This window comes from Culex quinquefasciatus, chromosome 3 (genome assembly GCF_015732765.1).
Source record: "Culex quinquefasciatus strain JHB chromosome 3, VPISU_Cqui_1.0_pri_paternal, whole genome shotgun sequence".
Classification (NCBI taxonomy): Eukaryota; Metazoa; Arthropoda; class Insecta; order Diptera; family Culicidae; genus Culex; species Culex quinquefasciatus.
Window position 1 is genome coordinate 50,916,747 of NC_051863.1, and position 24,437 is coordinate 50,941,183.

The 24,437-nt window shown below is 36.7% G+C and overlaps 1 protein-coding gene across 2 annotated transcripts in view; it reads right to left on the reverse strand.

The window, feature by feature from the left end:
* The window catches only part of LOC6039814 (neprilysin-2), a 53,424-nt gene extending 29,902 nt beyond the window's left edge, over positions 1-23,522 (reverse strand). The window contains exons 1-2 of one of the 2 annotated variants that reach the window (XM_038265812.1): positions 23,420-23,522; positions 22,456-22,702 (exon numbers count right to left, since the gene is read on the reverse strand). In XM_038265812.1, coding sequence (XP_038121740.1) covers positions 22,456-22,487 — 32 coding nt within the window. In that variant the 5' untranslated portion in view covers positions 22,488-22,702; positions 23,420-23,522. Of the gene's footprint in view, positions 1-22,455; positions 22,703-23,137; positions 23,261-23,419 lie in introns of those variants that run through there. The other variant, XM_038265813.1, reaches the window with a different exon arrangement.
* Between the last annotated feature and the right edge of the window lie 915 nt (positions 23,523-24,437).

Here is a 24,437-nt window from a genome sequence, read left to right on the forward strand (position 1 = left end):
AATAAAATTTCTACTGACATTTTAGGATTATATTTTAGATCTTGTCTGACGTCAGATATAATCTTAAGATGTTTAGTCTTGTCGAAGACGGTGTAATAAACAGCGTCTCCTGTTGATAAAAGTGCTATGCTCCATTTCATATTTGCGTCATTCTGGAAGATCAGGATCTGGAATATTATGCAAAACTCAAGCAAAACTGGTCTCTATTCGAAATTCGAAGACTGACGTCAAACCGAAGAGCACTAAATAACTAAATTATTTTAATTGGGAACCTCGGTATAGAGTTTGGGTTAACTGCCCTCACTCATTTCTGAGAAATGCCGCCAGCAAACTTGGGATATGGCATGTGGTATTACAGTCCAGACTCGATTATTTGAAGGTTTGTATGGGACTCTGAATAATCGAATGATGAACAACAAATTTTTTTTCGTATTTTTTTATTTTCTTACTTTTAACATCAAATTCGAGTTCTGCGACCCTGTTCGCGCACTCCTTGCGAGAATAATGTTTTATTTTGGACCAGTCTAGAGTCCACTCGCAGCTGACTTACAAACAGCAGGCGAGTGGACAATAGATAGATTTGTGTGTTGTGTGTGTCCCATTTCTGTGTGCCTTACGCACAAGAAGGCAACAACAACAACAAAACAGTGCATCTTAGCATTCAGGCCCGAACGGGCAGTGGCCACTATTTTTGTTAATAAAAATCGTTGTTTGGAATTGTGCGGTGTTTTTAATTGCTGGGACGAAGTCTTCTTGCCTGCTCTTCGCTGCGCATCGAACAGACCCAATTTTAGTAAAAAATTTGAGTGGTTGTTTCCCTATTGAATTAAAACATGTATTTTTTCAATATTTCATCTCCGCCATTTTGGCCGCCATCTTGGATTTAGAAATTCATTTTAGAGTAGTTTATAGGCAAGACAACGAATAAAATGTACTGTTTTTTTAAAGATAGAGAAATTTTACATATGAACATCGATTTAGATTTGGTTTCCAATTCCAAAAAGTTCTAGAAAAACTCCCTTGAAATTTTATTTATCTGAGACCATCTAAAAAATAAAAAGTAAAACACAAGTAAACCGGGATTTATATTCCAACCTCCTAGCTCACGTTCTCACGTCCCGCGCCCATTTTCGCGCCATTCATAAATTTTATCAAAAAAATAAATCACAAAACGGTTAATGTGCCATCAATAACCTTGCGGCCTGGAAGTGCGAGAAACAGGGCAGATTAGCATGACGGGGTTGATACCATGGAAATGAAAGGAGGGGGTGGTGGGCTGGTGCTCCCAGGTGAAAACATAAACACACTTTTCCGAGAGGTTCGCTGGCGGCACATGGCACACCACAACATTACCGGAGAGAGGTAATCTCCGCGACGAGATTGGCGCACCCGGAAGCACCAAGGTGATAAGCAATAAAATTACAGGTTTGTCGTCGTGTTGTCACTGCAGCAGCAGTACCATGTCAACTGACTGTCGCGGAAAAAGTGCAAACATTTGCGCGGAGAGATCGAGCGAATAGGCAAATAATGGTTTTGTCGAAGGGCTTGAAGCAATTTTAAATATATCTCTTAAATTATTATTTAAATTATTGCCATCAAAATTAAATTTAATTACAAAGAGCAATTTCAAAAATGGCAAAACGTTTTGAACAAATTTAGGAGATCCGTGTTTCGCTTAAGCAAGAGATCTGTGGTTTGTAAAATTAATTTTATGGCAGTACGTGCCTAACATCTTTTTTTCAAACGCATTTTCAATGCTGAAGTGAATCGAGTACTTTAACTCCTGTTTAACAAACCTCTTTACAGGAGAAAAAACTCTATGATTGATTGAGGAAATGATTAATAGTCCTTAGGAGAGAAGGAATCGGCATGGGGAAAAGTGTCAAAGACTTCTCACTTTTTTTTTTTTTTGCTTTTAGCATACTGAATTTGAAACTCTCGCTGAAAGGTGAAAGATGTTAGCGATGATAAAGATAAACGTTTCCGGTGTCGATTGATTGTGCAAATGTCAAACGCGAGCGGTAAACAATGAATCATTCTAGCTTTGGGCGGATTCGATGAGATGAAGTTTATAGATCTAGTGTCTTCAGGTATTATTACGACAGTTTCCACTTACTATACCTTCCCTGATTAGGTAATCACCAGTCTTGTTGATCAGTATCGGGGATATAACTCCTGATCTTTTAAAAATATTTTCAAAATTTAACATATTGAGCAATTTTCTACCAAAACCGGAAATGGAATTTATTTGTATTTTTTTGATTTGACTCAAACTTTGTGGGGGCCTTCCCTATGACCAAATAAGCTATTTTGCGTCATTGGTTCACCCATACAAGTCTCCATACAATTTTGGCTGCTGTCCATACAAAAATTGTATGTAAATATTCGAACAGCTGTAACTTTTGATTGAATTTTCTTGGTGTCTTCGGCAAAATTGTAGGTATTGTTGAGGACTATTGAGAAAAAAATAGGCACACGGAAAAAAAATTGCAGATTTTTAAATCAACTTTTTTTTCACTAAAACTCAATTTCCCAAAATACATATTTTTTGACTTTCGAGATTTTTTGATATGTTTTAGGAGACAAAAATCCGCAACTTTTGAGCCATAGAGAAACATGGTCAAAAAATCTGCCGCCGAGTTAGGATTTTTTTTTAAAATAGTGATTTTTGGAAAAATCGAAGTTTTATGCAAAAACAAGTTTGACATTAAATATTTGCAGTTTTTCGATTTTTAAAAATAGTGACCATGAGTGACCATTTCTAAAAATATTTTTTTTGAAATGTTCAGAAAATTTGCTATAAAATTGTGTAAGAGACATTGAAAATTGGAAATCGGGTTGCTGAGATAGAGCCGCTTTAAGAAAAAGAAACACGAAAATTGAAGTTTTCTAAATCTCACCAAATCTGCCCACCATTGAAAAAACGGCTAATATCCACTTTTGGCAAAACGAGATTTTAGCACTAGGTGGTAGAGGATGTTCCAACGCATCTCCTGGAACTTGAATTTCACTGAAATAGTGTTTAGACTTGGCTGCCGATGCGAAAAACCAAACGGCTAATATGCCACTCTTATGGGAAATTGCCTTGACGGAGATTTTGTGACAAACACTAAAACGCGTTTTTCTCGGAATACTTGATTTGGCATAATAGCCGAATTTTCAATTATGGGTAGAAATCAACCCACCATTTTCTAATGACGATATCTCAGCAACTAATGGTCCGATTTTCAATGTTAAAACATGAAACATTCGTAAAATTTTCCGATCTTTTCGAAAAAAATATTCTCAAAAATTTTAAATCAAGACTAGCATTTTAAATGGGCGTAATATTCAATGTTTGGCTCTTTTAAAATGTTAGTCTTGATTTAAAAAAATCAAAATACTTTTTTCGAAAAAATCGGAAAATTTCACGAATGTTTCATCTATTAACATTGAAAATCGGACCATTAGTTGCTGAGATATCGTCATTAGATAATGGTGGGTTGTTTTGGTGAGATTTAGAAAACCTCAATTTTCGTGTTTCTTTTTCTTAAAGCGGCTGTATCTCAGCAACCCGAGGTCCAATCTTCAATGTCTGTCTGGCAAATTTTCTGAACATTTAAAAAAAAATATTTTTTGAAATGGTCACTCATGGTCACTATTTTTATAAATCAAAAAACTGCACATATTTCGCTAAAATCAAACTTTCGGTGGCTATATCTTGAAAACGGAGCCCTTTATCAAAAAATCTGTAAAGTACTTTTCGATTGCAAATTCAATGTTGCATTAAAAAATGATGTCAAACTTGTTTTTGCATAAAACTTCGATTTTTTCCAAAAATCACTATTTTTTCAAAAAATCCTAACTCGACGGCAGATTTTTTGACCATGTTTCTCTATGGCTCAAAAGTTGCGGATTTTTGTCTCCTAAAACATATCAAAAAATCTCGAAAATCAAAAAAATACGTATTTCGGGAAATTAAGTTTTAGTGAAAAAAAAAGTTGATTAAAAAATATGCAATTTTTTTTCCGTTTACTTCCGTGTATTTTTTTTCTCAATAGTCCTCAACAATACCTACAACTTTGCCCAAGACACCAAATTGATTAGAAAATTCAATCAAAAGTTACAGCTGTTTGAATATTTACATACAATTTTTGTATGGACAGCAGCCAAAATTGTATGGAGACTTGTATGGGTGAACCAATGACGCAAAATAGCTTATTTGGTCATAGGGAAGGCCCCCACAAAGTTTGAGTCAAATAAAAAAATACAAAAAATAAAAAGGGTCGAAATTGGCCGATTTCGTAGAGAGTTGCTCTATTGTTTCTTAAACGGCTAAAAACACTAACAATGTTTTCAAAAGGCTGTAAAGATATGTTTGAGAAAAAATGTTTTTGTGATATTTTCAGATTTTTTCCACAAAAATATTATTATCGGTCCTAGGAACCAGCTTTCAATGTGTCTATTTTCGACCCACCTTCAGATTGGTTGAAAGACCTAATGGGCAACTAGCAATTTTCCAAGAAAAAAAGTAAAGAGTTATATATATTCTCAAGTGGCAGATATCTGCCAGATTCGGTGAAATGCAAAATTTTGTTAAATAAAGTTTGGTAGACCCAATATAGGTACTGGTCCCAATATAGGGACATATACCCTTTTTGCAAAAGTAAGGCTGGACTTTGAAACGATAATAATTTGTAGAAAAGGTCAGAAAATATCATATAAAAAAATCTCAGACATTTTTCCTCAGCCTTTTGAAAACATGTATTCATGGGTGCTTTTATTTAATGAAGTCTTTTTAAAATGAACGTAATATTGTTGTGCAAATTAAATAATTGTATTACTCGACCCAACAAAATAATGAAACATCGTTAATTTTTTGAAACAAATATTTTATGATTTTTGAAATCATGATCATGGGTTAAATATTTCGATTTACGCCCTTTAGAAATGTAAGTCCCTTAATACGTATATACAAAACGAAAAAAAAAACATCATAGGGGGTAAAGTTTGTCGACGTCGAGTTTTGTGTTAAAAAGGTAATTAAAAACTGTAAATTTTCATTCCGTGTATATATTTTGCCGAATAGTCCTAAACATTGATGAGTTTCAATTGTTAATACATTGGTGTTAGGATTAGGGACAATGCCTACTTCTGTTATCAAAATAACATCAATATATTTCTGTTATCTTCTATATATATAAAAAATTTCGACGGTTTTGTTCGAACGCAAATCAGTTCAATACGGAGCGTCGGATTGAGGTGCTCTTTGTTGCGTTGGGTTCGTATAAGCCCAAGGAAGGTTCTTACGCCAAAAAGTTACAACTTTGGCCACTCTGGAACCGATTCCGGAAAATCGGCGGGTTGTATGGGAAAAGTTACGCAAACTGAAATTTAGATCACAGGAGGCTGAACAAGGAAAAAGCTAAAAACGTCAACAAACGAAAAAAAGGAAAAGACGATGTTTTTCGGGTAAGGCTTGTATCTGTTTAAATTTGTTCAACTGAAATTGCCTATAAATTTGGAGATTTATTTTAATTGTGTTTCAAAAACACATATTATTTATTATTTACAAACTTATTTAACCTTCTCCTAGTGGAAAATTGTCCAAAGATTCCGAAAATGCATTCCGTTTTCCGATTTTAAATCATGTTCATTGAGAAAATCATGACACTTTGAGAAGTTTAAAAAAACGACTTTCATCAATATTTTCTTAACTATAGTTAACTAACTTTTTGAACTTTTCAAAATTGTATGAAAATCTATTGACCCGCTTTCAATATTGAAAAGTGAAACTCGTGTGAATTTTTGTAAATTTGTTGAAAATAATATTTTCAGGTTATTAAATAGTTTGCCAATCAGAATAATTTGATTCAATCCCTTTTAAAATGTAAGTCCACTAAAACATAAAAAAAGAAACAAATCGAAGTTTATCAAAAAGGATTTTTTGAGGACAAAAAGTTATAATCAAAAACTGGCTATTTTTTCCGTGTACAATTTTTTAAAATTTTATCTGATTGTCACTATAAAGTTTGGCATTGCCAAATACGCCCGGCAAAAAATTCGAAAAAAAATGTTGAATTTTTGTCCTTGTAAAATTATGGGTTAAATAACATCAAACTAATAATTGCAATTGTATGTAACAAATACAATTGGAAATAACAAATAAATTTTCACCTTCGTCTACATCACCCAAATGCAACTTTTTTTTATCTCTTCCTTCTCCGAAAGGACATCGCAATTTGTTCTGAGCGCTTCAAGCAATCCTACTAAAACTGAACTCAACCCCCGATGCAACTGATGCAGGAAAGTAACGCCCTTCGCACGTGGTGGTCAGCACCCTTGGCATTGTTTTTCAATGCTTTCGCGTGGTCTTGAATCGTAATGTCGCCGTCGGGTTTAACTTCTCCGATTAGCGTTAACGTATACTTTATATTCATTATTGTTACCGTGTTTGTTTTTTTCCTCCTCCTGACCGATTCCGGGGGCCTTATCCTTGCCCATATATCAAACGGCGTAATATCTTGGGCGGGAAGTAAAACTGTCACGTCACACGCTGACACAACCTGATGTGTGCAGGTACGGCGCGAGTATCCCTGAAGGTGCGCTGTACTCAGACTACAAAGGAGAGCTTTCGCCTTTTGCCTGAATTGCTATTCGACACCTGGCTTTTTCTAATGACGACAGCTTGTCAATACCGATTCTTGCCGATCATCCTTGCGAAGAAGACGACGACGGGGTGCGGTCGTTGGCATTATCTATGCACTGCATCGACTTGTTGTGAGGACGAGTCACGTGCTTCAAAATCCGCGCAGATCTCATGCGAAGCTAGTTTAACTTTTATTGCACTAACAATCTGTAAATGTTACAGTACATCTGATGTCGTTTAGTTCAACATGCTCGTTTTGTCTTGATTATTTATCTATGGTAGAACCGTCACGTGAATAACTTCTAGAGACAGTGCATCTAAAGAAACAGTAACTAACTGCTGTCACAAGACGAAGAAGCTTTACTTTACTTATCCGCTTTACCTCAAACACCTTGCAAGACTTGAATGAAGTCGGATTAGTCCCGACCAGCCGCGATTAGTTAAAATTGGCGCGAAAAAGACAGGTTTCTCTAATTTTAGCACCGCATGGCGTGACGCTATAGTTGCCATCGGTAATGCGGTAATCGGTTGGTGCTATTGAACTGGAACTGTTTACCTTACTCATTTCACGCTGTTTGCATATTCAGGTAGTCCCCGTCGGTCGTGTATTGCTGCACCATTGCACTGACTGTAATCGGCCACATTATACCACCTGACCGGACCCAAAGTGGCATTCAACGCGGTAGTTCTGGCGCTTTTTTTTGTTGCTTCTGTCCCCCAAACGATCGTTTTGTGAAATTACCGGGGACCGAGACTGCGTGTAATAAACCCAAACAGACAGTCGATGATCTGCGATTGGTGACGGGACGTGAGGTGGAACAAAAAATACAAATTTCGTGGCACCTGAATGTCGGGTTGAGTTCTTAATTTATTCTGCCGTGAAGCAAGACGACAATAATAATTGACCTACAATCAAATCGGTGAGCGCACCTGATCGGAATATCGTTTTGGCGATGGGAAGCTACCGGTAGCAGTTCTGGAGGGTGTTTGTTGTTAACATTCCGAATAAACTTTGCATGGTTTGGCCACTTGAAATTGAAGATTGATTGTCAGGTTGCTACAGATTTTAAATACACATAAACCGTAGAAGTTGTTGTCTTCTTCTCTCAAAATTGCAGCATTCGTGGACATAATCTTGAAACAATTTGATTAAAAAAATAGTCTTGCTTTGTTGTAGATAATTTCGTAGACAATACTTTAGGGTTTGAGTAAAAAAATATCGAAAGTATCTGTTATTATTTAAAACACTATCAGGCTCTGGTTGATATGCACCACCAACATAATTGCGTTATATTTGCATTTTTTTGTCGTTCAGTATTAAGAATTGGATCGTAACAATTTGGTGTAGACTTCACTAACAATAGAAGAATCGTGAGGAAACTTCAATTTTCGAATTTCTTTTTTCCTTTATCCGCTGTATCACAGCAACCACCAGTTTTTTACTTTATAGGATTTTTTTTATGTCAAATAGGGAATCGGTTGTACCCGACCCTCTCCGATTTCAATGAAACTTTGTAAAAATGTTATCCTACGCTTATATAAGCCATTTTTGTGTGTACGGAGCCAGTTGCACTCGATAATGAAAATATAAAATATTTTTGTATTTCGTAATTTAAATATTGCCTCGTCTTTTAACTTCAATCCCTTCCCTACTAACCACGAGTAGGGGGGGAGCGGTCCAAAAATCCCAAATTTTGCGTTACGTAGTAAAAGAACGCTCCCTCACAAAAGCCGACTCGGTCCTAACCAGGTCCCTGCACTGAAAAGGACCTAATAAAAATAATTTTTGAAAAAAAAACTGAATATTGCTGTACAGTCATCCACATATTCGGAACACCCACAAATTCGGAACACTTTTGTGATTATTTGTCAATAACATGCCAAAAGCAGCTTTTCTGTCGACCCTACTATTTTTAGGACCTTCATTTAGACATTCTCTTGCAATTTCACTAGTAAAAGTAGTGCTTTTTGAACAAAAAACCTCATTTCAAGACTATTTTATCCAGCGCAGCAAAACACTGCCTACAAATTGCCTGTTTCATAATTGTGGGATGTTAATGTGCCTCCCACAATTGTGGAACACGTGAATTTAACTGATATTTAAAATAAAACTTATCAGACCATGTATAAAACATCACTAAGCTTGAGTTTCATTGATTTCAGTGTGTGAAGTCATTATTTTGTTAAAAATATGTGCTCCTGGAGAGAACAAAAGTTTGAATACATCCGTAAGAAAAGAGTGTTCCGAATTTGTGGATTTCAAGGGTCAATGTTTTTCGTTAAAAAATGATATAAAACGTAAAAATTTACAATCGGTCGATACATCAATCGAAAGAACACAAGAAAAGCTTTCACATGAAAGTAAAAGAAAGGCTAGCGTTTTAGTCTCTCACCCCAGTAAGGCCTGTGGTCAATCCCAAACGGACCCGGTGGCATTTTTCGAGACGAGATTTACCTGACCACGCCTTTTATCGGATGGGGAAGTAAACCGTCGGTCCATTTGCGTAAAAGAGGTTTTGGGTGACTCACCACACATAACTTTCGGACGCCTAGAAATGAGCAGAAACTTGCAACAGAGACCACAAAAGTCCCGGGTGTCGTTAAGGTGGATTGCTTTGCCTTTTTTTTTTTTGTTACAAAACAACTCACGAAAAATCTAGGATTGGGCACTGCCCACCATTGAAAAAACGGCTAATATCCACTTTTGTCAAAATCGAGATATTAGCACCAGGTGGTAGAGGATGTTCTAACGTATCTTCTGGAACTTGAATTTCACTGAAATAGTGTTTAGACTTGGCTGCCGATGCGAAAAACCAAAAGGCTAATATGCCACTCTTATTAGAAATTGCCTTGACGGAGATTTTGTGACAAACACTAGAACGCATTTTTCTCGGAATACTTGATTTGGCATAATAGCCGAATTTTCAATTATGGCCAGGGCACTTCTCTTTAAAAAACATACAAAAATCATTAACTAAAACTGTTTTTTAAAGTGCTCAAAACGTCAAAATTTTCAAAAACCGAACGCGGGAATCGATTCTCCAGATAATTTTACATAAAAGACTCCATATTGACTATTGTTGTGAGTCCAATCCTTGTAAAGGAACAGCCGTTTAAAAAAAATGTTGAAAAAACAGAGGTTTTGGCAATTTTTTGGCAATTTCTATAAGCGAGACTTGATTTTTCAGTCTCGAAAAGTTTTTCTTTGACTACTTTTTGATACGATACGAAGGAAATTCACAAAACAATCATCAACAGATTGATTTTCTTGGAGAAGTTCGGGAGCGATTATCTTTTGCGTGATTTGCCTCCTCTTCGCTGGTGAAGAAAGCTTTTTTTATGCAATTTCGTCGTTAAATTGCTTACTTTTCCTGTCATTCTCGAGCGACGAAACGACCTACTTTTATCTACCAAAAATAACAGAATGGAAAATTTATACCTTTCAATACCAGTGCTGAAAAGTTCAAATTTTCATGGAAAATCAGTATCGGAAAGTAACCTTTTTCAGTATTTTTTAGTTATGAGCGGGGTATTTACTTAACACATAGATGTTTAACATAAAATTCCATTCAAAAAGCGTTTTTCGGAACTGCAAATAAAAATGTAAGCAACTCGTTGCAAAACTTGATTTTTTCAGCACTCGTCGTAGTTATCCAACTCGGTAAACCTCGTAGGACAAATGTACGACTCGTGCTGAAAAAACTCCTTTTTGCAACTTGTTTCATTTTGCGATTATTCCATCCCTGGTCGCAACGCTTACTCAGACCTTATACCTTCCCAAAACCGTCCAACTCCAAACAAAACTTACTTGGCGATACCTTGGAGATTATCCCTTGCCCCCATTAAAAAGTGGAGCATCAACACTTCTCGTCTTCCAAATCCCTTTCCTTTCTCTCTGATGCGCGGTGAAGATGAGAGCGGCCGGCAATGGACGTGAGTGAGAATCTGGTTCAGGTGGAATTGATTTTATTCCCAATTATCAACTTGGGCTTAAACAATCACCGCATGGCGAAATCCAGTCTGCAAACCGCTAAAATCGCCGTCTCTTAGCGAAACAAAGCTAAGTTGACAAAAAAACCGTGTACTTTTTTTCTAAATATTATTCAACCTTGCCGAAGACCCCAAATCGATCAGAAAATTCCTCCAAAAGATACAATTTTTTGAATATTAACGACGCTACCAAAATTGCATGGAGACTTCTATGGGTGAACCAATGATTCAAAATGACTTTTTTGATCATAGGCCATATCATAGCTCTCACAGAGTTTTAACCAAATAAAACAAAATACAAATATTATGAATTTCCGGGATCCTAACGAGAAACTTGGTGAATTGAAATATAGTTGATGTTTGTTTTTTATTCAAATGCGATTTGTACTACTTGATAATGCAAAATTTCATTTGAATGCCATCAACGATGCGATTGACTTGGAATACCTTAATCAGTCAACTAGAATTTATATAGCATATGATCATATTTCATGAGATGACGCAATATACTGTCAGAATTTCGCTTAATTTTAAACAACTCTTCAAAACATTTGTAATTTTGTGATTGTCTTGAAACCGAAATCGAAAAGAACTTGTTTTTTGGCAAACTAAGTTTTTCGACCAATTCTCAACACTGTTGCAGTGTTCCGTTATGAAAACACCATTTCTAGAAAAATAACAAAGAGTTAAGAACACTTAATGTATGCATTATAAACTAATTGTAAAAAAAATCTTTTCGTCATTTGTTTTTCTAGTGGGATTTAAAATTATATTACTACTGCCAAGTATTAAATTGAATGTTTATCAATCTTGAGTAATAACAAAAACTGGCCTTTTCACTTCACTCAGCATTCCACGCTTGTCGATCAAATCATTCCCACAACAAGCGCGAAATAAAACGCGATCAATTGCATAACCCGCCGCTGACCATCATCGCTATTCACCTGTCTTTTGCTATTTTCTAACCGAATGCTTCCATCGAATACCTGTCACATATTTGTCCTCTATACACCTCGCCACAGCCTACAAATTGATAATCTTCAACCTTTTTTTTGCTCTCTCTCTCTCTCTCTCTCTCTCTCTCTCTCTCTCTCTCTCTCCACATCACAAATACGCACCAAGATCCGCCCGATCCCTGGCATCTATTCCAGCACTCGAGCGAAACTCTTTCGATCCGTTTGAGTCTCTTTCGATCGAAGCTTAAATCGTCGTGGGCGTGTTATCTTGTCGCACGACCTTTTTTGACGTTTCAAGATAAAATCTTTGTTTGTTTGAAAAAAAAAATTAACGCACAAAACGTAAACAACAACAAATAGTACGTTTTGTTTAACCCGAAATGGTGACGAAATACTAAAGCTTTATCGAACATTTTCGATCGAATGCTGGAATAGAGCTTTGAGAGACCAGCTGGTACATGGACGCGCGGCCATAACAGTGTTTTGTGAACACACAGTCTCTCGCGATCTCCGAAACCGGTTCTCCACCGTTTGTGATAGCGTATTCGTCGATGACGAGTTTGGGCAAAGTATTTCATCTTTACCTCACAGACAAATTAACTGTCCGCCACGCAAAGCTTGTTTGCCCTATTGGCAAGAGAGAGAGAAAAAAAGCTCGACGATCTGCGATCGATGGAATTCCCCCATGGTCTATGTTCTTTTTTTTTTCTAGTCCAGCGAGCTGACCTGCACTACTTTTGATCTTAATGTAACATACTCATTGGATGATTAAAAAAGTCCATTGCGAGTGGATTTTCCCTTAACCCAATCATAAGCCAATTTGGAAATCTCCGTCCAACGCTGATCAGCATACATACGAAAAGGTAAAAAAAGGTTTTGAATCCTCGGATCGAGCAGAGAACCAGTTCTGCCGGTGACCGCCGCGGCGGGCTGAAACCGATGGACAGTGGCATCTTCTTCATCTTCTGTTTAATTAGTCGAAAAAACACCGTTTGGACCGGTTTGTTGGTCATCCGTCCCAGCTTGGTGTGCTTCAGCGTATTATGAGAACACCTTGACTTTCGAACCGGGTCGTGCAGTATAAGGTGCATTCTGTTTTCAAAATTTTAATAGGATACATCAAATCTAATATGATAATTTCTTCATTAGTGTCCTAAATCGAGCAAAAATGATACCGTTGTAAACAGTTCCACAACCTTTGTCAACCTGTGTTCAAATTCTCCTAGTTAGTAAAAAGTGATTGTAAATATATTTCTGTTGCACATTATTCATGTGACTAATGAAAATTGTTGTACAAATGTGTTGTATATCACTTTTCGGAAAAAACAAGTTAATCTTTTTTTTAAATTACCTGATAAAAGTTTTATATATTTAAGATTAACGTATTTTTTCCATTTCCAAATGTTGTAACATAGCAAAAATAACACCCTTAAACAATGGAGCACTTCCATTCGAGCAGTTTTTGCTTTTTTCTACAATGTATTTCTTATGGAGCAAACTGACAAAAACTGCTCGACGACGGGTGCTCCATTGTTTGAAATTCAGATTAATTCTGGAGTTTTTTTTTTAAAAAAAAAGGTTCAATATACAACATTTTGATAATTTGCTTTTTAGTTGTTTTTAAAACTGCCTTATAAGGGGTATTCAAAAACACTTAAAAAGCAAAAAAAAATTGCTTTAAAATACTTTTAAAAAAACTATATATTGAGAACGGACACCCAAACAAAATGGGCAAATATCATTACATATAAGATAATTTTCATTTTAGGATATCGATGCCTCTGTGCTCTGATGTACTAACTGACTTTTGGGCCAAAATGAGTTAATGATGACATCTTTTAGCTAATTAAATTCCCTACAAAACGCTTCTAACAGATCTGAAAAATTCGTTTCCTACGCGGAGATATCGCCCTGCAACCATTTGTACTAACTGACATTTTCGAACGCATCATGGATGTGCTCTCTTATTTTTCATCATGGCTTGACCTTTTGAAAACACGCAAATCCATAAAAATACGATTACACTATAATATTATGGTGAATTGCCAGGTGTCCTTACTAGTTTGAGCAATATTATGGAGCACTATTTTGGAAGGCAATTAGCACAAGTGTGCACATTTGGATACGTGAAGAAGTTGCAAGTTAGACGATGTGTGTCAAATAATTATTTAGTGGCAGAGTTTTTTTAATTGGATGACCCCTAAGTGTGACATTGGTAGGTGGATGTTATTGTTACGTAGTTTTTGGATTGGACGACCCCGCCGTTGTTCTAAGTGTGCACAACGTCTTAAAAATGTTTTAAATTGGATATTTTTGTTAGGCTAAATGTGAGATTAATTAGTGGATGTTATTGTTACAGAGTTTTTTTTTAATGGATGACCCCTGCAGTTGTGCTAAGTGTGCACAACTACTTGGGGGGTTTTTGAATTGGATATTTGAGTTAGGCTAAGTGTGATATTGGTGAATGGATGATGTTGTTACGTTGTTTTTTTATTGGACGACCCCGGAAGTTGTGCTAAGTGTGCACAACGACTTAAAAAATGTTTTAATTGCGGTGTATTACGGTGTAACGAATGTCACGGTGTAAAGAATGCTACGATGCAACGAATGTTGCGGTATAACAATGTTACGGTGTAACCATACTACGGTGTAACCATACTGCGGTGCAACGAATGTTACGGTGTAACCATACTACGGTGTAACCATACTACGGTGTAACGAAAGTTACGGTGTAACCATACATACCATAACGAATGTTACGGTGTAACGATTGTTACGGTGTAACGATTGTTACGGTGTAACCATACTACGGTGTAACCATACTACGGTGTAACGAAAGTTACGGTGTAACGAATGTTACGGTGTAACGAATGTTACGGTGTAACGAATGTTACGGTGTAACGAAAGATGCGGTGTAACGAATGTTACGGTGTAACGAATGATGCGGTGTAACGAATGTTACGGTGTAACGAATGTGATGGTGTAACGAATGTTACGGTGTAACGAAAGATACAGTGTAACGAATGATACGGTGTAACGAGTGATACGGTGTAACGAATGTTACGGTGTAATTAATGTTACGGTGTAACGAATGATACGGTGTAACAAATGTTACGGTGTAACGAATGTTACGGTGTAACGAATGTTACGGTGTAACGAATGTTACGGTGTAACGAATGTTACGGTGTAACGAATGTTACGGTGTAACGAATGTTACGGTGTAACGAATGTTATGGTGTAACGAATTTTACGGTGTAACGAATTTTACGGTGAAATGTATGTTGCGGTGTAAAGAATGTTACGGTGTAACGAATGTTACGGTGTAACGAATGTTACGGTGTAACGAATGTCACGGTGTAACTAATGTCACGGTGTAACTAATGTCACGGTGTAACGAATGTCACGGTGTAACGAATGTTACGGTGAAACGAATATTACGGTGTAACTATACTACGGTGTAACGAATATTACGGTGTAATTATACTACGGTGTAACGAATGATACGGTGTAACGAAAGATGCGGTGTAACGAATGTTACGGTGTAACGAATGATGCGGTGTAACGAATGTTACGGTGTAACGAATGTGATGGTGTAACGAATGTTACGGTGTAACGAATGATACAGTGTAACGAATGATAAGGTGTAACGAGTGATACGGTGTAACGAATGTTACGGTGTAACGAATGATACGGTGTAACGAATGTTACGGTGTAACGAATGTTACGTTGTAACGAATGTTACGGTGTAACGAATTTTACGGTGTAACGAATTTTACGGTGTAACGAATTTTACGGTGAAATGTATGTTGCGGTGTAAAGAATGTTACGGTGTAACGAATGTTACGGTGTAACGAATGTTACGGTGTAACGAATGTCACGGTGTAACTAATGTCACGGTGTAACTAATGTCACGGTGTAACGAATGTCACGGTGTAACGAATGTTACGGTGAAACGAATGTTACGGTGTAACTATACTACGGTGTAACGAATATTACGGTGTAATTATACTACGGTGTAACGAATGATACGGTGTAACGAAAGATGCGGTGTAACGAATGTTACGGTGTAACGAATGATGCGGTGTAACGAATGTTACGGTGTAACGAATGTGATGGTGTAACGAATGTTACGGTGTAACGAATGATACAGTGTAACGAATGATACGGTGTAACGAGTGATACGGTGTAACGAATGTTACGGTGTAATTAATGTTACGGTGTAACGAATGATGCGGTGTAACGAATGTTATGGTGTATTGAATGTTACGGTGTAACGAATGTTACGGTGTAACCATACTGCGGTGTAATGAATGTTACGGTGTAACCATACTACGGTGTAACGAATGTTACGGTGTAACCATACTACGGTGTAACGAATGTTACGGTGTAACCATACTACGGTGTAACGAATGATACGGTGTAACGAATGTTAAGGTGTAACGAATGTTACGGTGTAACGAATGCTACGGTGTAACGAATGTTGCGGTGTAACGAATGTTACGGTTTAACGAATGTTGCGGTGTAACGAATTTTACGGTGAAACGTATGTTCGGTGTAACTAATGTCACGGTGTAACGAATGGTTCATGGTTCACTGAACCAGGATTGAACCACAAAGGGAGGTTTACGCTGAATCAATAGGTGAACCTAGCCTAACCGGTTCATTTGAGAACTCTTATTGTGCACACTTAGCACAATTGCAGGGATCGTCCAATCCAAAAAACTACGTAACATAACATCCACTAGCCAATGTCACACTTAGCCTAACCCAAATATCCAACTCAAACACCCTTCAAGAAGTTGTGCACATTAAGCACAACTGCAGGGGTCGTCCAATCCAAAAAACTATGTAACAAAATCATCCACTAACCAATCTCAAACTTAGCCTAACTCAAATATCCAATTTAAACCATTTTTAAGTAGTTGTGCACACTTAGCACAACTGCAGGGATCGTCCAATCAAAAAATACGTAACAACAGCATCCACTAACCAATCTCACACTTAGCCTTACCCAAATATTCAATTCAAACACCCTCCAAGTAGTTGTGCAAACTTAGCACAACTGCAGGGGTCGTCCATGTTCAAAGACTAAGCATTGATTTTTTTGGAGCACTTTTGTTCTATTCGATACAAACCAAGAATCCATTGCAAGAGACACACTTGTTCTAACTGCAATCTACCATAAAAGTTCTAGGGGTTGTGTCCTGGATATCTCGCATTTCTAAAAAGGTCGTATGACATGATGGAAATAAAATAAACTAGCTCAAAGTTTTTACAAAATCTTTTTCTTCTGTTTGTAAGCGTAGATCTATTCGGTTTTCGTCATACTTGGTCTTATTGAAGCTATTTCATGGATTATCATAGTTATATTTATGAAACCTTACACTTCACTAAGTTTTTCTTCATAAAATTCAAGTTTTAACGGTAGTTGCTCTCAAAAACTGCAATTTTCACACTAAATTTAATGATAAACAAGTATATTATAAAAGTATTGTTGAGAAAAATGTTTCTTAACTAGCAACAATTCAAATTTACCACGCAAAAAACATTGAAACAACAAATAACTACTATTTTTACAATAAAATGACTCTGCGCACTTTTGTACCAAGTGCCACGTTGGAAGTATACACGACTCTGCCATCGAAGAAGCATTTTAGCTCAACTGCAAAATTCGCCCTGTGCACGTTTGTGCTAACTCATACAAATCACTGTTCAAGACACACTTGTGCCAATTGCAAGCGTGATTTTTTTTCGTAATTTCTCTGCCAAATTTTTTTTTGCATTTCAAAAGTTTTCATATTTTACCATGTCTTTAAGTTATGTCAGGAGCATACTTTAAAATTATTAGGACAATTGTTTGTCGAATAGTTTCCCAGAAGCAGTAATTCAAAGTTAAAAAATCGATTTTCTCGTAACCACCAAAATGTCAGTTAGTATAAGAGAGCACACAAGCATCGATATGTTTTCGGCTATGTTGCCACCCTTTGAGCTGACACCAAACAGTCAACATTTATTTGGCAACAGAACTGATTTTTGAAAATATTCATGATTTTCAAAAGATATCGGAAAACAACTTGAGAAGACTTCATGCTGGAATAAAAATTAAACATGTACCGTCATCAGGGGTGACATTGGGTCTGGGGGTGAGATTGGGTCATACAAAAATGCCGAATTTTTTATGACCCAATCTCACTCCAGACCCAATGTCACCCTTGATAACGTTAATAAAAAAAAACTTTACAAAAAATGCATAAAGTTAAACGTTTTCAAGTGACAGAATTTCAATCGAAATTTTGGTGAACCTGTGTTTTTATTTTATTTCTTGAAGTTATAGTCGAACTTGACTAACTTGATACCTCTTTCGATATTTCCAATAACAACAATCTCAAAACAATGTTATCGATTTTTCGACCCAATCCTACCTTAATAGTATACTATATACAACATTTTATTTTTGAAGGTAGAATATTTGATGGTTGAGTATAAGTTCTTTTTCGGTGTAATTTTACTCCCATTTTTGTGGAAAATGGTGCAAATACCCATAAAAAGATGTTTAAACACTTTTTTTCTTACACAAAATATGTCCACATTCACAGATCTAATCTTACCATGATTTTATTAACTGTGTAGGTGGCCCAAAATTTGCAATCCACAAAACATAAAACAAGAAATCCAGCTAAACATTTCATTAGGGCACAAAACCAAAAAAACCAAACACTCCAAAACATGGAAGTTTGAAAATAAGATGGTATTTTCCGATTTAATTTTACCAATTAGGGGAAATTCTCGTATGTTTGGCAGGTTAAGCATTCGCTCCTAACTCCATCCAATTTGCTTATTTTCACTATTTAACCGACTAATTTTGCAAAACTTTTGATAGAAACTTGATTGCTCACTTCTTATTGAGCTATTTTTCACTCGACTTCAGTTGCCAAATACTAACGCTTTCAATTAGCTTTGCCAACATTAGAGGCACGCTGGAATTAGATGCTGTTCCCCTAGTTTGTGAAAAATTGCAAATACACGTAAAAGATGTAAAATTATACAGTTTTCGAATAAATACACATTTTTTCTGACACAAAATTTATCCACACTCCAAATCTAATATTTTACTTTTAACTTTTATCAACTGTGTAAGGTGGCCCAAAATTTGCTATCTTCATGAATAGAAATCCTGTAAGCTAATCTAGGAACTATATTTTTATGAATTTGTAAACATAGCAATGTTTCCTAAATCATCAACAAATTTTCGATTTTAAACAACAGTGTTGTCGATTTTGAAAACATTGAAAACGAAATAGAAAAAAATTCGACGATTTTGGATACATTTCAACGTTTACAAATTCGACAACATAGAGTTACCGGATTAGCTTACAAAATTGCTATCCGAGTAAGAGCAAAGTATTTGTTTTCCGAGGAGAAGCGCAATAAATCCAGCAATAAATCCGATGGTTATTTCGTAGGCTAAAGCAAAAGAATAACTTTTGCGAGAAAAGATATTAAAAATATTACACACTGAACATGCAGGTTTCCCAAACTGGTGGACTATATATTTTTTTGGTTCATAATTACATAAAATTTCAGAAATTGCTCTCTTGCCTTCTACATAAAACTGATATACTCTTTTTTTTTGCTATGTAGTGAAGAAAAGTCGTAAGGCCTGCGTTGTTATGACGCGACTCGACTTCTTTCTCTATTTTTTCCTGTGTTCAGGAGGTCATATTGAGCAACATTTGTTCTACGGAAAACGTTACTTCTCTTGTTTTATATTTTTCTTGTTTCATTTTTAAGTACTTTAATTTGCATTTATCTGGTTAAGTTTATGTTTGTTTCTGATAGTATTTGGCTTATCTACCACCTCCTATCATTACCTTATGAATATCTAGTTTTTTCATGTTTTTTATATGTTTTGCTTGTTTTCGCATTTGCTACTATAAAACGATACCATTATCATTTAAATTATAAAAAAAAATGCTTAGAGGCATAGTCTGGTACACTACAAAAATTACTGCATACTTATTTTCACAAAATATAGGGGAAATTTTAGTAAGAAACACAGCCAAAATTGACCCAATTTTTTTTTAGCGCTGGCAAAGTCACACTTCTATTCTTAAAATTTTCTTAAATTTTAAGAGTTCTTCTTTCGGATGCTTTTTAAAGATCAAAAATTGGTTGAAAAATTGATTTTTGGGGATTTATTTAGATTGAAGCCCGCCAGAGGCACTAGTAAAAAAAATGATGGTAAGACAACACCAAGGAGTGTTGACAGATTTTGTGTTATTGAAAAAATGTGCAATATAACATCGAAGAATGTATAAATATAAATCTTTGAAGCTGTATCAAGTTTTATCAAACCACAAAAAAAATCACATTCTTTATTATGCAAATCTCTACGAAATCGGTATTTTTCTTCAATTTTGGTGGCCTTCGGTATGCCCAAAGAAGCCATTTTGCATCATTAGTTTGTCCATATAATTTTCCATACAAATTTGGCAGCTGTCCATACAAAAATGATGTATGAAAATTCAAAAATCTGTATCTTTTGAAGGAATTTTTTGATCGATTTGGTGTCTTCAGCAAAGTTGTAGGTATGGACACGGACTACACTGGAAAAAAATGATACACGGTAAAAAAAATTAGGTGATTTTTAATTTAACTTTTTGTCACTAAAACTTGATTTGCAAAAAAACACTATTTTTTATTTTTTTTATTTTTTTATATGTTTTAGAGGACATCAAATGCCAACTTTTCAGAAATTTCCAGGTTGTGCAAAAAATCTTTGACCGAGTTATGAATTTTTTAATCAAAACTGATTTTTTCAAAAAATCGAAATATTGGTCGCAAAAATTTTTCAACTTCATTTTTCGATGTAAAATCAAATTTTCAATCAAAAAGTATTTTAGTGAAATTATGATAAACAAGCCTAACCCGACAAACTTCGTTCTGCCTTTCATTTGTTGACGTTTTTGGCTTCAGCCTTCTGTGATCAAAATTTGATTTTACGTAACTTTTTCCATACAATTTGCCGATGCTCCGGAATCGGTTCCAGAGTGGCCAAAGTGTCAATGAGTTAGCGTATAGACCTTCCTTGGGCTTACACGAACCTAAGGCAACAAAAAGCTCCTCGATCCGACGTTCCGTGTTCAACTGATTCGCGTTCGAACAAAACCGTCGAAATCTATATATATAAAAAATTTCGACGGTTTTGTTCGAACACGAATCAGTTCAATACGGAGCGTCGGATCGAGGTGCTTTTTGTTGCGTTGGGTTCGTATAACCCCAAGGAAGGTTCTTACTCCAAAAAGTGACAACTTTGGCCACTCTGGAACCGATTCCGGAAAATCTGCAGGTTGTATGGGAAAAGCTGCGTAAAATCAAATTTTGATCACAGGAGGCTGAATTAGCAACAAGCAAGAAACGTCAGGAAACCAAACAAGGGCAGGACGAAGTTTGCCGGGAAGAGCTTGTTTTTTATATATATAGATTGCACCGTTTTCAAGTTAAATCCATTTTTAGTTGACTTTTAGTCGCAGTTTATCATTTTTTAAAATTAGTGCACATGTTTGCCCACTTTTGGAAAAAATATTTTTGAAAAGCTGAGAAAATTCTCTATATTTTGCTTTTTTGAATTTTGTTGATACGACCCTTAGTTGCTGAGATATTGCCATGCAAAGTTTTAACCCTCTAACGCCCATGGTTACTCCAGAGCACTACTAATTTTTGTCTTCAAAATTAAATTTCTCTACAACCATGCAATTTTTCAACCCGGTTCAAGCTGCGTTAGTTTATATAGAATGTTAGCTTATAACCATTGCAATTTCATCCAATTTGGTCGATTCAGTTACGAGTAATGGTGAAAAACGTAAAAAATTTCGATTTTGCTCTGGACGAGAAGGGGTTAAAAACAGGAAAATTAATGTTTTTTAAGTCTCACCCAAACAACCCACCATTTTCTAATGTCGATATCTCAGCAACTTATGGTCCGATTTTCAATGTTAAAATATGAAACATTCGTGACATTTTCCGATCTATTCGAAAAAAATATTTTCAGTTTTTTTAAACTAAGACTAATATTTTAAAAGAGCGTAATATTGTATGTTTGGCCCTTTTGAAATGTTAGTCTTGAAAATATTTTTTTCGAAACTAAAAAAAATCCTTCAAAAGATACAGATTTTTGCATTTTCATACATCATTTTTGTATGGACAGCTGCCAAACTTGTATGGAAAATTATATGGACAAACTAATGATGCAAAATGGCTTTCGTTGGGCATACCGAAGGCACCAAAAAAGTTTCAGTCGGATTAAAAAATACAAAAAAAAATCGAATGACCGAAATCTGAGAGAACTGCTCAAATGTGTTTATCTTGTCCTAAAAAGCAATTTACAGGAGTATGCGAATCAAAGGTTCTAATTGGCAAAAAAAAACTTGACGCAATTGATCATTTGATTAGGTAACATAAAACTTTTGTAAGCAATCTTTATTTGTTTGTTATTTTTTTATATTCATCAGAACTGTTGCTTAATTGATAAGAACTTGATTTACGCAAACAAAATCACTGCCCACTGGCAATTACACTGAGAAAAACCACGATTTCTGCGGAATGTGTGACGACAAGTGTTTATCCAGCACACATGGGCAAAGGGGTTTCAGATGCACACTAAATAATACGTCATCAGTTCAAACTAAGCAACGCGAACCGGTGTGGATACCCTCCCAAGCCAAAGTTCCATATTCATAATTACAACTCCTACTAAGCCGCGCGTTCGCTCGCTCGCCAGCGGTTATGAATATGAACGTGATTACAATAAATTAGAAAACGCTCCGCCGAGATTGGGTCAAACGAAGATGCATGGTTAGTTGCAGCAGGTAATATACGTACTTGATTACGGTTTGCATTGTTGTGCTGGTCATATCGTCGGCTCAAAAGAGAAATCCGCGCCGCCAAACACAGCTCACAGCGGTACGGAGGTTACTCAACACACTCCGGATTCACACTACCTATTTTCTGTTCGAACACAATGCTAATTTCTGCAGCGCCAATTTGTTCACTTCTTCACCGGCTTGACTTCCTGAACTTGGTGGGAAGCTCCCAAGATCTCTTCCTATCCCGGAACGAACGCCGCGGACTGTTTGGAGGGAGAAAATGGTCCAAATTAGGGCTGAAGATCCCTCCCCCAGAGAGGTGGGCGTTCAGCCTGCAAGTCCTATTAGGCTATGGAGAAAGTAACACGTGCCCGAGCGCGCTTAATCGCTATCCGACCAGGTGGTGTGTTTAGTTGTGCAAAAAACACGCTAATGAGTTAATACAACAGAGAGCAATCTCGACACGCAACTCGACGCGCGAACGCGAAAGAAATTAATTGAGGCACCTGCCGGCGGTTTCCGAAATGAAAACCAAAAACGGAACCAAGCGTAAAACCTAATCTTTGGACCGCGGTCACCGCCGGGTTGGACCTTTCCCCGGAAAGTAAATGATTTACGTTTTACAAAGAAACTTTCGAATTCTACGCGCGATTTTTTGTGTTCGTTCACTTCCTCTAGTCGCTTATACAACACCTTACCCCGGGGGTCTCTCCGGGGTTATCAACGTAGAGTCTGGCTCAACTCTCAGCACACTGACCAAGCGCTGATGCTCCGTTCAAAGTGCCGAGATCTGAGCTACTGCCGACACAACACACTTCGTTAATTACTAATCAAACACGCGAAAACACGACAAACAACAAGCGCGCTCTTCAAACTCCCCAAACCGATAACCGGCCACTTTACCCTACACACGGTAAACACAAACCACCCCGAAAGAAAGTGTCAATTAATCTTCCTGTGACCAAGAGTGTACCACTAACCACCACAAACAACCACGAAGGGGCCCCGAGCAAAGACCCGCGAACCACAAACAAACAGCAGCAGGACAGACGGACAGAGAGCTCGACCGACTAGTGGGCCGGCTGCGGAAGAACTAAACATTCACGTTGGCTTCGCGACGGTTTTATACGAGGTGGCGGGGCCGGCGCGAAGTTCGTGCAGTATAGGCCAAGCAGCAGGCGGCAGCATCAACAGCGAGGCTCTTCTGCGAAGAGAGTCGTCAGTCGGCGTCGGCTGCTGGAAAGAATGTCGCGAAGTTTGAAGAGGACGCAGGGTTCTTGGATCGGCGGAGGATTGTCGCGATTTTCGCTGGAATCGTTGTAAGGTGAGTGGTGTAATTTAAAGGTATTTATTAAATAACTAAAGTTGCTTTGTGTCTTCGAGCTTGCTTGTGAAAATTAATAGTTTTTTTTTCGTCGTGCTACCATGCGTCTTCACTAATAAATTACGTTCAACACAGTTTGATGGAGACGCATGGTAGCTCAAGGTTCAAAGGAGGTGCATGGTAGCTGAGCCATTATTAACATTTTGTCAGCTGTGTGCTATCTTGTGACATAGACCATTTTGGTCGAAAATGAGTTAGTGATGACGTTTTGCTATACTTAACAAACACTACAAGATGCTTTAACCTGAATTTGGAAACTCGCTTCCGTTTCCCGGATATCGCAATACACACTTGTGACATAGACCAATTTATCATCAAAATGATCGTGCACACTTGTGACACGTCATACATGTTGTTGGAAAATGTGGAAAATTTGTCTTGTTTTTCACAAATTTATGTTGATACACATTTTCTAAAGGCAATGCAATCTTTTGTTTTTGAAAATATACTGATTTAGTCGGTTAAACTATTGATTTAAGCTTATTTTAGTTTGTATGTGAATTCTGTGCACACTTGTGACACGTAGTACAATTTTACTTTCGAAACACACTCGTGACACGTGCTTTTCAGATTTTTGATTACATAATTTACTGTATCTTTTAACTGGTGTAACC